Source organism: Amia ocellicauda, chromosome 11 (genome assembly GCF_036373705.1).
Source record: "Amia ocellicauda isolate fAmiCal2 chromosome 11, fAmiCal2.hap1, whole genome shotgun sequence".
In the NCBI taxonomy this organism is placed as follows: Eukaryota; Metazoa; Chordata; class Actinopteri; order Amiiformes; family Amiidae; genus Amia; species Amia ocellicauda.
The window spans coordinates 21,487,005-21,501,385 of NC_089860.1; the positions used below are offsets into that span (position 1 = coordinate 21,487,005).

Consider the following 14,381-nt stretch of genomic DNA (forward strand, 5'->3'; position numbering starts at 1 on the left):
TTTGGAAAAACAGCTTCATCTGGTCCTTTTAAAGAAACTTGTGGTGCTTGTTGAAATATGTAATTATGGAGCACTAAATTAGGTGAGATTGCTCTTTATTCAAAAAAAGTTTTATCACAAGGAAATTGAATCTATGCATTATGTAAACAAAACAATCCGTTACAGACGGGATCAAAGGAACAAGGATTGATTTCAGATGAAAGTAGCAAACTAGGTCAGCATTCCACCATTTTAAATTAATTTTATAATAGTCCCACTGTTGTCAGCTATAGTTTTACACAACCAAGACAGGTCTCTCCTCATACATTAATAAGAAGGCAAAGTAAACTGAATAGTTACTCCCGATTTATTCATTTAAATGCTACTAGTCTTTCAAGTCCACACTAAAGCCCACTAAGACACACTTGCACTTATCTACTCTGTAATGCTCTGTAGTTCTGCCATAAAGACACAAGATATACACAACTTCCTAAGTTTATTATGTTGCATTTGTCTTGAACAGGACAGCATACAGATGAATTTGCAGTTGGCCATATTTACAAAATTCAGCTTTTATCAATGTTAATCAAAAAGCTGTTTATTAAACTTAAAAAAAACTAAAGCATTTAAAAACTGGAATAAAAAAAGAGGGAGGGGGGTTGAATGTTGAGGGATTCAAAAGATCATACTCCTGTATGAGTGGAAAAAAAAAGTCAAATTTGTAAAAACAAAAAAAAACAAAAAAATAGCACTTAAATTATCTGCAACAAACAAGCAATGGGAATTATCATGCTGTGAATGCACAGGGATCTGCTGCTCTATTTCTCTAATATTAACAAGTATGAACAGCGCAGTGCAACCAGTATTTGGAACAATCCTTACAGTGTGTTATAGTGTTAGCAAGTAGCAGCTCATTTTTCTTCACACCACTGGTTCTCCTTGCGTACCTACACAAAACACAAAGCCAAAGTTAGAACCCGACCACAAATATCAGGGACAATATTTATAGTTACGAGGGTTCAGTGTCCATTTAAAAGGTTCATAGGCCCCAGATGCTAAGTAACAAACAGGAAAAAGTGAAAACTGAAACAATTACCTGTGCCTCCTCTTCCTCAGTGAAATCATTTTTGATGTTGAATGTTTTTCGAATTTCTTCTGGAGTTTTTCCTTTGATCATATTTGCAACAGTCTTGCATGTAACATCTAACAATCCCTTGATGTCCAAATAATTTGCAGCCTTAATAAAAAGGAAAAGGAAAAATAATAAAATAGTCAAGCTTCAGATCAGACTGAGCCTACATCTGTGTGTACCGAGAATATTGAGGTTATTCATTTCTACTGAAGAGAAAAAAAATATTAAATATTTGCCTTTGGTAAAGGAATCTGCTGTATTCAAATCTATGCCTGGGTTAAATGCATCTCAAACCCAATTCACACCCTCCTCAAATGACCAAGTAATACTGAGCTTATGTTACACATCAGCATTTCAGGGTACGAACCCGAGCAGGACGGCTACATCTATTGCAAAACACTTGTCAGAGCCAACGATTTCAACATAGCCTAGGTACAAGCACAATTTATTAATGTAACTCACCAGCTCAAGCCAAAAAACTGCAGTTTGTTTTTCTTATTGGACAAAATGAAACTTCACAATATCTTGCCTCCATATTTTCCCCACAGAAAAATGTGAACACTCTAGTGACATGTAACAAGCTCCTGCTTTATGGGTTTAAAATACAAATGGCCAATTGTGTGTGTTGGAGAAAGTCATAGGACAACTATTTTAGCATTAACTGGACTCTCAAACAGAGCAAATAAACGTGACCCGTACCAGGATGAGCTCAAAGAGCGTCCCTTGGTCCACTTTGAGGAACTCCTGGTCCCACACAGGGATGTCATCTGTTCTCTTCTCTTTGTTTTCGTCATCTTCAGGAGGTGGGGGGTCGTCTTTGTGATGGGTGCACCACTGAATCACCTGAGGAGGAGGAGATCATATCAGATACTCCTGTAAGGAACTAGGGCTTTTAGGTGCTGATGAGGTCTGTGCAGGACAACGAACATGTTTACAGAAAGAACACCGAGACACACGGGTTTACCTTTTTCAGAATCGCCGCGTTAACGTTGGGAAGAGGAACGGGGTCGTCGTCACCTTCATCGTCCATCCCTAAGTCTGAGGTGAAACATACAGAGCGAATCAGCAGTGTGTGTGATGAAGCCATTCAGGTCAAATTGAGATTTTCTAGGGAAATGGGGCAGGTGGCATGGGCGTTGCCAAAGCCCCCGATGGGCTCCAGTGGCGAGGCCCTGATGGGGTGCCGGGGGTACATTTTGTTCTGATTTTTCCTTTCCCAATCGCTGTCAAAGTTTCTAGGTAGGTGCTTCCATCTTTTGGGGGGCAAGGGTGTCCACCCTTGCCCCCCAAAAGATGGAAGCACCTACCTATAAAAGGTCAGGACTGACACAAATGTTACTTACCGACCATTAAAGAAAGGACTTGGTAGAAACTCCCTTCTCAGTATTCAGTACTCAGTATTTAGGTTGCCTCTTACCTTCCAACATGGTCTTTATAGTAACCGACTGCTTTGCAATCTCCACATCCACTTCAAATATCTCTCCATCAGAACTCTGCAGCTTAATAGTTGGCATCTGTAATGGACACATAAAATAGCTTTATATACATCTAGTCTCAAACTATCCAGATGACACTAGAAAGGCAGAAGTCAAAAGAGTATGAACAGGCATAAATCTTATAAGCTCAAACCATAATTGAATGGAAAAGGGTTATTACTGCGCAATACTATAAATACAAAAAGAAAATGAGATTTCATTAAAAACGTCACACAATCTTAATTAAACCCAGATTCATCTTTAATGTGAACGGCGTGTATCCAGCAGGAGCTGGTCCATCACAGCCTTCATAATCGACACTAACATTGCTTCTCACTTACTAAACCTACTATATACCGGTTATTTAGTAAAAGACAGGAAGTACAATCCCTGTGCACAGCCTGACTGTCGCGACATTACCTTGATGCCACACTCCGGTTACGATCGTAACAAACATGGTGGTGACTTTTCTCTACTGTCATCGCTTTACAACCTACAGATACGAGGATTAATTAGACCCATTCTGAAACGATACGGATCCAACTTGGGAATCACTCACCGATAATGTTGTAATTGGAGATAAAACTGAATATACACACACATATATATATATATATATATATACACACACACACATCCATATAAATAGGAAAAGGACCGTGCAGCCGCATATCAACACAAAAAGACAGCCGGGAAAGCGCCGTGCCGACCAGCAAGGCCTCTCTTAGCAACCACGCTGGAGAACAACGCAGCTCGCTTATAAATCCGAGAAAGATCACATTTGAAAGATAAATAACACATCTTTACACACATTACATTCGGGATAAGCGCAAACTTACGGTTAATATTTCACCAACAGAAGCTCAATCGACGTCAAGGCCCTGGCGGAGCAGCTGCAAATATAATCCGTTGATTTTTGTATGCGAAACCAAAGATATCCCACAATGCACCCGAGGGGCGCTACGTCATACGTCGTGCGCCGCGTTGTCCTATTGGTCGAGCCGTGCGAGCCGATCATTGGTCCGGGTTCTGTTATAATTGATAGACACGGCGAAACGATCAGATTGTTCAAAAAGACATTACCTTCCACAACATTATATTATATAGTATACTTATATCTTATTTAAATAGAAAATTACATGTTCAGGGCTGTAACGTTTTAGTACGAATCAACAAAGAGCCGATGCTGGTTAATTACTATGTGAACCAGGCTGATTACTATGAAATCGCAATCAAGTTTCCAGATAGGTAGTGCTGAAACTGAAAGATGCATTGATGAATAGCTTAAAAAACATAAACAAATCTACAATCGGAAGCTTACCATGACTGCAATATCAAGGGAAGCCACAAGATGGCAGAAGTTTTCAGCAAAACATGGTAAGAACCAATAACTTCATTCAACCAAACAAAATAGGGTTTACCTTCAGCATCTGTGGCTGTTAGATTTTGTTCCATCTTCCCATAACTTGTCATATGGGACAGCAGCTCTTCAACACTCTTGTAGTTTTGCGCTTTATATAACTATACTTATCATGTTCCTGCTTACTTATACATTGTCATTTCTCCTATGCCTCCATCAGCTCTTTTCTAGGACTTCACTGCATCATGTTTTTAACCATGTTACACCACACTACACTTAGGGGACATGTGTCACACCCTGGGAAATGAACAATAAGATCACTCACTCCTGCACAACATCTTGATATTAACCTGTATGTGCCACAAATAATGCATGTCATACATCACTCTATTTTATTACAACTATCACACTTTGTGAATTGGCATTGATCCCTTTATGAAAATAATCCGGGGGTTTTAACCGCTTTGTGTTGTTGCAGTGTGACAAAATGTCAACAAGGTGAATCAAAAGGAAAAACAGTCCAGTGTATGGAGTTATTTTGCAAATTATATAGCACAGACATCCTCAATGTGGGAGAACCTGGGCACTTATACACAGGAAAAACATTGTGTCTAGAAGCCAGTACTCTGGTATGTTATTTCTCAATACAATCACGCTAAAGAAATAATAGGTTTTAATTACTATTTGATCTTTGCTTTTAAGTAGTCCTTTTTTTGTTAGGACATCTAAAGAGGTGAAAAACTGCAGAGGATAAAATGAACATTGCCGATCTTGTTTATATATATTTTTTTACAATTTATTGTATTAAGTTATTTCACAGGTTAGTTATGTTACTATGAAATCTTAAGGAGGTTAAAATGGCTGTAAATCCTCACTGCTGATTGGCTCTGCTGTGAAGAGATAACTATTTGCTCTGCAGAGGTATTAGGATGATATGCACGTGCCACCATTTTCCTCAATGGCATTTCTGGAATTCTTCATTGCAATTTTATTTACTTATGTCATGTGATAAATGAATGAAAAGGAAACATTACAAAAGAAAGGTAGTCTGAAGGAGCAACTTCAGTCTTTATTATTCACCTGGAGCCTTCAATACAGACATCAACCCATCAAAATGTTAGTGTTACCATTTCAACAATGGCGTTTTTCTGTGTTTTTTTTTTTTTCTTTTTTTATTTTTTTTATTTATCTTCCCTATACATCAGAACTGGACATGTTTGTTTAAGCACTTAGTTCACAAGTTTATATGGAAAAAAATCCTGCACAAATTCTGCTGCAGTTTAATTTTGGAAAAGGTTGACTGGAAAAAAAAAAAAGTTCAGTACAACTAAAATCAAGTATGAACCATGTGATAAAACAGTGGAAAAAATAGAGTGCAGACAGAAACATAATTAAATTAAACAGTATTCCCTGCAACAAATAATTCAGTTTTCACAAGAAAGTAGGAGGCATTGGTACTGGTTTTGTTTTAAATGTTTTATAAGCTCCGATGTTTGCTGCTATCTACAGTCATGCTGAGTTAAGATATAGCTATATGGAAAGTTTTCCCCTTTTAATATTTTCTTTTCTTTTTTTTTCCCCTCTCAGAAGGTCCAATGTTAGTAAATCATCTTTTCCCAGTCTTATACACAGCTAACTGTACTAGGCCAGTGACTCATTGACCCGGAGATTTAAAAAAGAAAAAAAAAGTCTGCATCATCATGCACAGAGGAACTGGTGCGGACTTAAATGGCCATGGTCTTCTAGGACTGAGGCTTTTGCATTTCAAATATGGCACACCACTTTTGGTCCATTTCCAGACAGTTTCTGAATGCTTAAATAAGGTTTCTTTTCCGAATATTTTGGAGTTACTGTTGCCCTTCTCCCATCTTATTTTAAGCTGACCGTATATAATTCATGGCAATACTGTACAGATATTACGATTCACTTTTACAGGAAGTAGTCTGGAGTGCGGCGTGTCACATGGGGCTCTCCTCTGCGGGGCGCGGGGTCGAACTGCAGGCTGGACAGAGACAAGAGGACAAGTGGTACGTTACAGGACTGCGCGTTGACATGCGATACAAAACCAGTTCCCAAGATAATCCAAAATGAATATCAAACAGTTTGGCATTTTAATAAAGCACTTTAGATATATGTCTCTCCAGAAATACACTACAAAACATCTGAAGACTTTAAAAATGTTTTTAACCATTCAAACAAATACTAGAATACTTACAAGGAGTATTTAAGAGTGTCATCAAGTTCCATGATAGCTGCCTGGTTACCACAGCGATAGCAGTAATTAGGTGCACTGAAAATCGTTACCACGTTGCGATCATGGCACCAGTTATAACCCTGGAAGAGAAGATCCCATTAGACCGAAAAACACACTGAGTGACCAGAATACAATACGCCACAGAGCCCTCGCATTGGTAGAATGACTACTCTGCTCTTTAGCCAAAGCCTTGTTAATCTGCTCCATACAATAGTGTAGGGAGCTTTATTACATAATGCACTTTAAGGACTTTGTTTCTTTGTTTAATACCAACTCTAGCTTTACAGTGTTTAATTTCTTCATTCCACATTGTAGACTTTGCAGTTTACTGAAATTCACAACAAGGCTCTGGGGAAAGAGGAAGTTTTTGATGCACAGCGGAGCTACACAGTCGAGTGGGTTTGTTTTACTGAAGTGTTCCAGGGCGAACATTAACAATTCAGTATCCAGGAATGAAAGATCGTATCCTTACCTCCATCACCAGCTGGTGAGCTCTTGAGACCAAGGTAAGGCCATTGGCATGATTAAAGGTTTCAGAAATATCCTGCCCGAAGGTGTATCCAGCACCTCGAGGAGAGATCCCCCAACCTCCACGGTCATCTGGGTCTGACCACAGCAAGTCACACATTGGCCCCTAAACCAAGGAAATCACATTTGACTCAGAGAGAAGTTGAAATCAGAAAAAAAGGACTCTCTGAGAAAAGGACTTCAACAGAACAGATCCATCTCCTAACTGGTGACCGTTCAGAGCTGTTGTGAAACTCCAGCCTTTCTACTACACCTATAATGTTTAATATAGTCTTATAATATCTCTGTGTTCCACTAATGGATCATCAATTGCTCAAATTCATCCATGTGTCCGTCTGTGTACCTAAATGGCACCACATGGAGAAAACCAGATCCCCTGGAGATGCTAGAGGATCTTTACCTCATGTGGAACTTCCTGTAGGCGGTCAAGCGCTCTGATGTGATCCAGTGTATCTATAGATGGTGACAATCCTCCATGGAGGCAGAATATCTTTGGAGAAACAGCGAAAGATCAGAAAAGTTGCAATGTAGTATTATTAAAACAAATTCAAACACTTAACTTCAACTTGACACTCAGGTAACTCATATTTGCATTTACATCAAACCCAAAGTTTACGGTTGATCCAAATTACAACAAAATATACTTTCCATCCGCGAATTGTGAGCTTCTTACCTGGCCATCTACCAAGGCAGTGAGGGGAAGATAATCAAAGAGGTCTGTGAAGTATTTCCAAACATTAGCATTTCCGTATTTCCTTAAACACTCATCGTAAAACCCATATACTTGTGTGATCTGTCTGCTTTCGTGATTCCCTCGAAGAATTGTGATGCGTTCACGGTATCTAACCTACAAAACATGGAAAAAAGAAACCTTTAGATGAAACTCCACTGAAAAACACCCAGAGAGAACACTTTTATTCCATGTGATAATTATACATTACTTCTGTGCAAGTTACTAAAGTCATATCTAAATAAATATGTAAACCAGTAAAAAAAAGGAACCTGAATCGCATGTTTCTGCACCCGAAATCACATCACAACCAGTCATATGATTGGTCTCTCATGGGTTTATGAATATTAAAATAGGTTTGTGTAATGTAATGCCAGTGTAGTTGTATTGATCAGATTTAGACAACCATTGCTAATGTGTTTGCATTAAAAACGGACCGGTATTTAGCGTAAATGGGCTGCATTTCCAGCCAAGGATCAATGAAAATAAAGATTAATGTGTGTCTAATACATATTCATCACCTTCAGCCATGCAAATAGTGCTCATGTTAACACTGTAGTTAGTCAATCTTTTATATTTTGATCCAGCTTTCTTGTTTGTTCAAGTCCAAGGCTTACCTTAAGAGCTACAAGCAGCGTGACCGTTTCCACAGAATAATACCCTCTGTCGACATAGTCTCCCATGAAAAGGTAATTTGTGTCTGGAGACTTTCCTCCGATTCTGAATAGCTCCATAAGGTCATGAAACTGTCCATGCACGTCTCCACACACTGTGACGGGACACCGAACCTCCTGCACATTTGATTCTTTTGTTAAGATTTCTTTAGCCTGGAAAGAAAAAAATAAATCCGCATTAGATATTACAGAAAAATTATCATTTGCAGACAGTTGAAGCCTAGCTTTAGTTTTTTTTCTCCATTTTTTTTATTGCTGGTCTTGTGCTACTTCAGTGGAGGTAACTCATTCACAATGGCACTTTCCATGAAACATCCTTACTTGATTTTCCCTCATAATGTGAGGTTCTTGCAAGGAAAAGAACCTCACATTTCAGTCTCTCCCATAAAAAATTACATGTGGAAAAGAAAATCCAAACAGGGAAACATTTGAGGTTGTACTGTTGTTGAAATTACCTGTTTTTTGAGGATTTTGAGGATGTAAAAAGACTCTGTAAATCATTTGTTAATATCAGTGAAACTGCCGGAAAGGAAAACAGTTGGGCCAGGGAAACTGGGAGATTCGAAGTTAATTAAATCAGTGAAACCCTCAGGGAGGACTCTCCCACCAGATGGAGAGGAAAACCACACCAACTGGGAAGGCTAAATATGACAGACAGCAGTGTGGGAGTGACCTACATACAGTCAAAAACCATTCGGTGTTGCATGCTATAGAACGCAAGCAACATGAGGTTTTTCACAAGCTGCTTCCTAGGCTCAAAACAAGGGTTTTTACAGTTGACTTTCAATCAGATAATTCTGCATTACAAGTGGCCAACAGTTTGGAGCCATGCAGTATATTCTTGTGTCTTGTGAGAACTTCCATTGCAAACAGCATACAAAAGACTGTTCCTTTGAATCATCCTCAAAAATGAAGACAGACTTCTCAGAACTGTTAAATGGCAACTGGAAGAAAGACATTTGGCTGGCTTAGTACTTATTTGCAAGCTCAAGGGTGAAAATGTTACTTTTCTCAAATACAATGCTGTCATCCTCGCTTTGGGGGGTTACCATCAAAATGAATCCTCCAGGGCACCAACAATACCTTCAAGGTGAACTGTGCAGCTATCTTCAGCTCTATCACCTCTTACATATTGTAGGATGAGGTGCAAAGCAGGTTCAAAAGCAAGGAACACTGTTACAAACATGTATAACATGTCAGTGCGTGACCAGGCCTATGGAATCTGTTTTTTCAGCCTGTCGATGTTTGCTGCATGGATGTCATGACAAGACTCTTGTCTCAGGTCTGGTTTGGAAGTCACCTAGCATAATCCAATAAAAGTCAGGTCTGGTGTTATTTTGTCTGTGTCCAAATGCAGCAACTCTTGCACAGTGTTCAGATGAGTCAGGTAATATAACTCTCAATCAATGATACACAAATCTATCTTTACAATGCGTTTTCCTGAATTGTTTTGGCTTTGACTAAGTCAGGTATCCTCCCACTTCTTTAGCAGCATCAATTCTGCTAAAACATGTACCGGAATACTCAACCAAAACCAACATTAAATCACACCTACTTCCATCTCACTTGCATATAAACTTTAAGATTCAGGAAAAATGTAATTCGCAAATCAACACGGTGTCTAGTACAGTGACGTTATGTTCTGGTCTGAGTTCTGCTTGCTGGAGCAGTGAGTCATTGGGTAAATGCAGTGAACACTGAACACAACTGATAATTCACAAACTACTTCTTTCAGAAGTTCACAACAGTGATTAATACAGTAAAGCAACTACAGAGAATGTTTTTATACTCATCATTACTACTCTTTTAAAATAGAACACTTACAAACTTTGGAAAAATCGTATTCATAGTTTTGCCAAACTATGCACCATCAGTATCAGTTCTTTATTGACGTGTCATTAGCCCTTGCTGCTAGAATAGATTATTTTGGTGAAACCTGCTCCTCGACAGAGGAGTCTACTTGACAGAGACTGATCTGTGTAAAGATCTGAGAGAAGGCCAAGGGCTGAAACCTCTACAGAAGTTGTTTTAGTTGCTGTATTTTGAACTGTTGTGTTTCCCTGTATAACTTGTTTATTCCATTTCCTTTACAAAATGTAGGCTAACTTTTTCACCATGTACCTATTTACTAATCCTAGCATGTCTTATTTGATCCATTTGTGATTTTGAATAGTCAAAAACATGTTCAGCTCCATTTCTTTCGATTATTTACCTCAAACTACAAATGACTCTTAAAGAGGGATTCATTTGGCTTAAAACAAATACTTTTGAAACCAGGTTTGTTGGTGTACATGTACAATGCTGCAACAGTATGCCAAATGTGCAGCTTTCCTTAATCAAGAAAACCAGAAGGACAGAAAACTTGATTAATGAAAAAGACTTACACAAAAGAAGTCTCAAAAATCTTGAAAATGTAATGGAGCTTTTTTAGAAGTTCCTGCCCAAGTTTGGATTGCACAAAGCTGGGAGTACTCTCCAATCACTCTTAATCACTTAGCCAGATTCTCTCATCACCAGATTAAAAAACATTTCAGATTTATTTATTTAGGAAAGATACATGACAGTTACACAGACACTAGACAATTTTAGGTCTTCATAGGGTCTATTCAGTGTTGGGGTTGATAAAATCAGCTGAACATACCCATTACAAATGAAGGGGAAGAGAACACATTAAGAATGGATTAAATCAAAAAACATGAAACACCCAAAGTAAAACCAACGAATGGGGGGAATAGATATATATCCCCCCAATGTTTTATTAATGGCTCTAGCCAAGAGAATCCCAAGCTGTGCATCCAACACGTTCACTTAAAATTATACTGCAGGCAAAAGCAGCTGAATCTCCATGATATGTCATGTGTGATTGATTACTGTCCTGTTCACAGCTGTCTGCACTTCACATAAAAATACACACGCAAAATGCTGTTTCCAAGAAATGGTCCATTATGTATTTATTAATTCAATATTTCAATGTAATAAGCACTATAAGGGCACAAGCTGGAGTCTGTTTTGTAGTGCTATACTTCAATGAAAAAAGGACTTGATTCTTGCATGTAATGTAGGCCTACATCCACCGAGTTTGAATTTCCCAATTTCAGATTCAAGAGAAGACTACTTAACAAGCTGAACACAACACACCTGCAAGTAATCCAATGTTCTCTGAATGTGTTTGTACATCAAAAATTGTTGTGCGCTTGAGATGGATGAAATCACATTTTACACAACTAATTTTGTGATTCTAATACCGATTCATAATTGTTCCTTTTAAGAACCGGTGATTTTCTTACACCAAAACAATAAAAATCAACCAAAATAATCAATGAAATAATAGCAAGTGGTCAAGATGATATTCTAAATTGGTTTGTATGTGCAAGATAAATCTAAACTATCAGAATTTAAAGAAAGTGTCCTTGTTCCACAATTAGCTCAGTTTGTGTGTGTGTGTGTGTGTGTGTGTGTGTGTGTGTGTGTGTGTGTGTGTACATATGTATATAAACTCACGTGAAACTTTTTTTTTTTTAAATACCAAACAGAAGTAATCTAGTGATCTACAGTATTTTGTTTACATTTCCTTAAGAAATTATATCCCACATTATTATTATACATGTCTTAGCAGACCCCCTTATGCAGGGTGACTAAAATAATGTATTGTAAAACATTTTTTTAGATATAATTATCCATTTTACACTTTTTTTTTTTTTTTTTGGAGCAATCTAGGTAAAGTACCTTGCTCAAGGGTTCAACAGCAGTGTCGCCCAGCTTGAACCCACAACCCTCCACTCTAGAGTCAAGACCGCTACACCACACTGCTGCCAACAAATTGAATTGTAATTTGATATTAGTAATCTCCCATTTACCAGAATGAAAGCACTTTGATCACTTCATTCCTGCCACACACACTGTTGTGTTTACAATCTACTACAGTCAGAGAAAGTCTACAAACACCCCCCTCGTCATACTAAATCTGACTGTGGCACAGAGTACGTCAACCAGCTGTGTGTTAAGCATCCACAGTAAGATTTACCTTACATTCACGATTTGCTAGTAAACATAGGTCAGTCACGTTACGTCTAACAGTGGGAGCTACTGTCCAAAAGAAAGATTAAGGTTAAATCTCTCCCTAGCCCACTGACGCTGATGTGAGCTGGACAAAGCTGTCTGACCTACTTGGAAGCCAGTTCTCCGGCCTCATCACTGGGTACCAGATACCTCTGGAGCTGACCTACACTAGGAAACAACCTACTAACATAAAAAGTACATCATTTGAATAGATTTGGGTGGAATTATGTTAAAATAATAGGAAAAACACACTGGTCCATACAAATTATTTGGCCTCTCTGTGTGCAGGGAGAGTTAAATGCAGTTGAGTTGATTTTGCTGTAAGGATGCCAATACAGTACAGTTTTCTTTTATTTTGTAAGGTTTTGGGGAGTCTGTTCTCTCTCTCTCTCTCTTATATATATATATATATATATATATATATATATATATATATTGGTTTGCATATTAAAACACTGATATATCGTGGAAACTATGCATGGAAATAGAGGTTTTCAAAATATACATTTATGATTCATGTTTCATAAACGCATCACAATTTAAATACATTGAATGTCGCCAACAGTCCAGGACAGTAACTTCACTGAGCATTTTCTATTGTTTTGTAATAAAGCAAATCGTATGTGGTTATTAAACAGATGTGAATCTAAAATGTTAAGTGCACATTTTAAAAGCGAGTTTACTAACAACCCATCTACATGAAGTAGAAGGACGTACAAAAAAAAAAAAAAAAAAGATTCCTGTGTTGCAAGCAATCGCATGACGGTGGTTTCATTAGCTAGTGGTTTGATACTACTAGACTATGCTCATACTGTTAAAATAAATTTGCATTTCACATCTTTAAGTGTACAATACCAAATTACCTTAAATATTGTAATTGCGGAAGAGGTGTATTGCTGCAATACACATGCAACTCTGCCACATTTCCTGGTAACACCAAACCACGATTAAATACACAACATGACGTCACCTGACATTAGGTTACTCGCAATTTTGCACGAAATTAAATAACCGTCTCAAAAATAAAGAGGCCAGCGGGGTCGGGGGATCTTGGTGCTCTGTTGTGCCATCACTACCACTAAATCCACAAAAGCATCGCCATCCGTTGTGAATGAATATCGGCGCCATTTTAGGCATGTCTTGTTGAAAATGCCAGCGAAGTGTAAGACCGTGCCATTTCACTTGTGTGTGAAAAAACACAAGCACGGACACTTTCATGTGCGATTCACACACAGCGCGGTCTTAATATGAAATAGGTTGCTTTAATGAACCCCCCTCCACTTAGTAGTAGCGGATCTGTACTTTTATTTGATATTCTCTTAAAAAATGATGTGGAATCAATGCATTTTAAAGGTTTAAAGGTCATGATTTAGTGGCCGAAGACCCACAAAGCAGATCACTGTGCACTTGAGCAGATCCTTTCAAATCGGTTGTTACAAATAATTTCTCATTCATATCAACGGTAACCAATGGCAATTCGCTCCGCCATCTTAAATGTGAGCCGGTGTGTGTCCTGTACGGATCCCCGCTCTTTACACAGTGAAATTACTGGCGTTACAACGCACACATGCAGACTGCGTCGCGGATTTGAGCTTTTAAAACAGCAATTACCTTTTCGCAGAGGGTTTTGACTTGGCTTTCCGAGAGCTGTTTGCACTCGTTGAGCTGCTCGATCCATTGATCCAGTTCCTTCGTGAACGCCTTCTCGTCCATGTCTGGATGGTACTAAAACTGATGATTTAAAAAAAAAGAAACCCCGAATAACCAGGCCACCCTGCCCTAAATTTGTGATTTTACCTTAACACTGTAAAAAAAAAGAGTGTCGGTCCCCTTCAAGTAGGAATAATGAATAATTAAATGGGAAATAAAAAAATCCGAGTAAGAAATGAGAAGACGTCAGTCTCTCGCGTCCCACCCCTGCCGCTCCGGCTGTGTCTAATGGCTGTCGTGACGTCACTCGCTGGCTGACGAGCGCTACGTATTTCCGGGACCAAACAGGAAGCAAACAAAGGCGACCGGAGCATGGAGGGGCTGGACTGGACTGGGTCCGAGGGGCCTTGTTGTTCGTGTGTGTAATGGGGATCTTGTTGCATTGACGTTATCCACATTGACTTCTCGTCTGTTATTTTCAGTCCGCCTGGAAAAAAGTGTTAGGTTATGTAGCTAGATATAGTGAGGTCGAATGCAGCT

General features: G+C 38.6%; 2 protein-coding genes across 2 annotated transcripts; both read right to left on the reverse strand.

Annotated features, from left to right (window-relative positions):
* Positions 1-78: 78 nt before the first annotated feature.
* skp1 (S-phase kinase-associated protein 1) lies at positions 79-3,547 on the reverse strand. Its single transcript, XM_066716911.1, has 6 exons — positions 3,426-3,547; positions 2,529-2,625; positions 2,076-2,149; positions 1,811-1,954; positions 1,076-1,216; positions 79-926 (listed from the first exon to the last, which is right to left on the reverse strand). The coding sequence occupies exons 2-6, from the start codon at positions 2,623-2,625 to the stop codon at positions 891-893; spliced, it is 492 nt and encodes a 163-aa protein (XP_066573008.1). The 5' UTR covers positions 3,426-3,547; the 3' UTR covers positions 79-890.
* Positions 3,548-4,990: 1,443 nt separating this feature from the next.
* On the reverse strand, positions 4,991-14,128 carry ppp2cab (protein phosphatase 2 catalytic subunit alpha b). The gene is made up of 7 exons (XM_066716913.1): positions 13,803-14,128; positions 8,076-8,285; positions 7,402-7,575; positions 7,129-7,218; positions 6,673-6,834; positions 6,162-6,280; positions 4,991-5,948 (listed from the first exon to the last, which is right to left on the reverse strand). The coding sequence occupies exons 1-7, from the start codon at positions 13,902-13,904 to the stop codon at positions 5,876-5,878; spliced, it is 930 nt and encodes a 309-aa protein (XP_066573010.1). The 5' UTR covers positions 13,905-14,128; the 3' UTR covers positions 4,991-5,875.
* Positions 14,129-14,381: the final 253 nt, after the last annotated feature.

What these genes read in the sequence shown, in the direction of transcription:
- ppp2cab (XM_066716913.1), bottom strand. Translation starts at nt 13,904, where the DNA reads ATGGACGAGAAGGCGTTCACGAAGGAACTGGATCAATGGATCGAGCAG. An exon ending in TCAAAACCCTCTGCGAAAAG is followed by an intron (nt 8,286 to 13,802) that starts GTAATTGCTGTT and finishes TTTTCTTTCCAG; the next exon opens with GCTAAAGAAATCTTAACAAA. An exon ending in CTCACCAGCTGGTGATGGAG is followed by an intron (nt 6,281 to 6,672) that starts GTAAGGATACGA and finishes CTTCTCTTCCAG; the next exon opens with GGTTATAACTGGTGCCATGA.
- skp1 (XM_066716911.1), bottom strand. Translation starts at nt 2,625, where the DNA reads ATGCCAACTATTAAGCTGCAGAGTTCTGATGGAGAGATATTTGAAGTG. An exon ending in CGCTCTTTGAGCTCATCCTG is followed by an intron (nt 1,217 to 1,810) that starts GTACGGGTCACG and finishes CTTTTTATTAAG; the next exon opens with GCTGCAAATTATTTGGACAT. An exon ending in CTGAGGAAGAGGAGGCACAG is followed by an intron (nt 927 to 1,075) that starts GTAATTGTTTCA and finishes TGTTTTGTGTAG; the next exon opens with GTACGCAAGGAGAACCAGTG.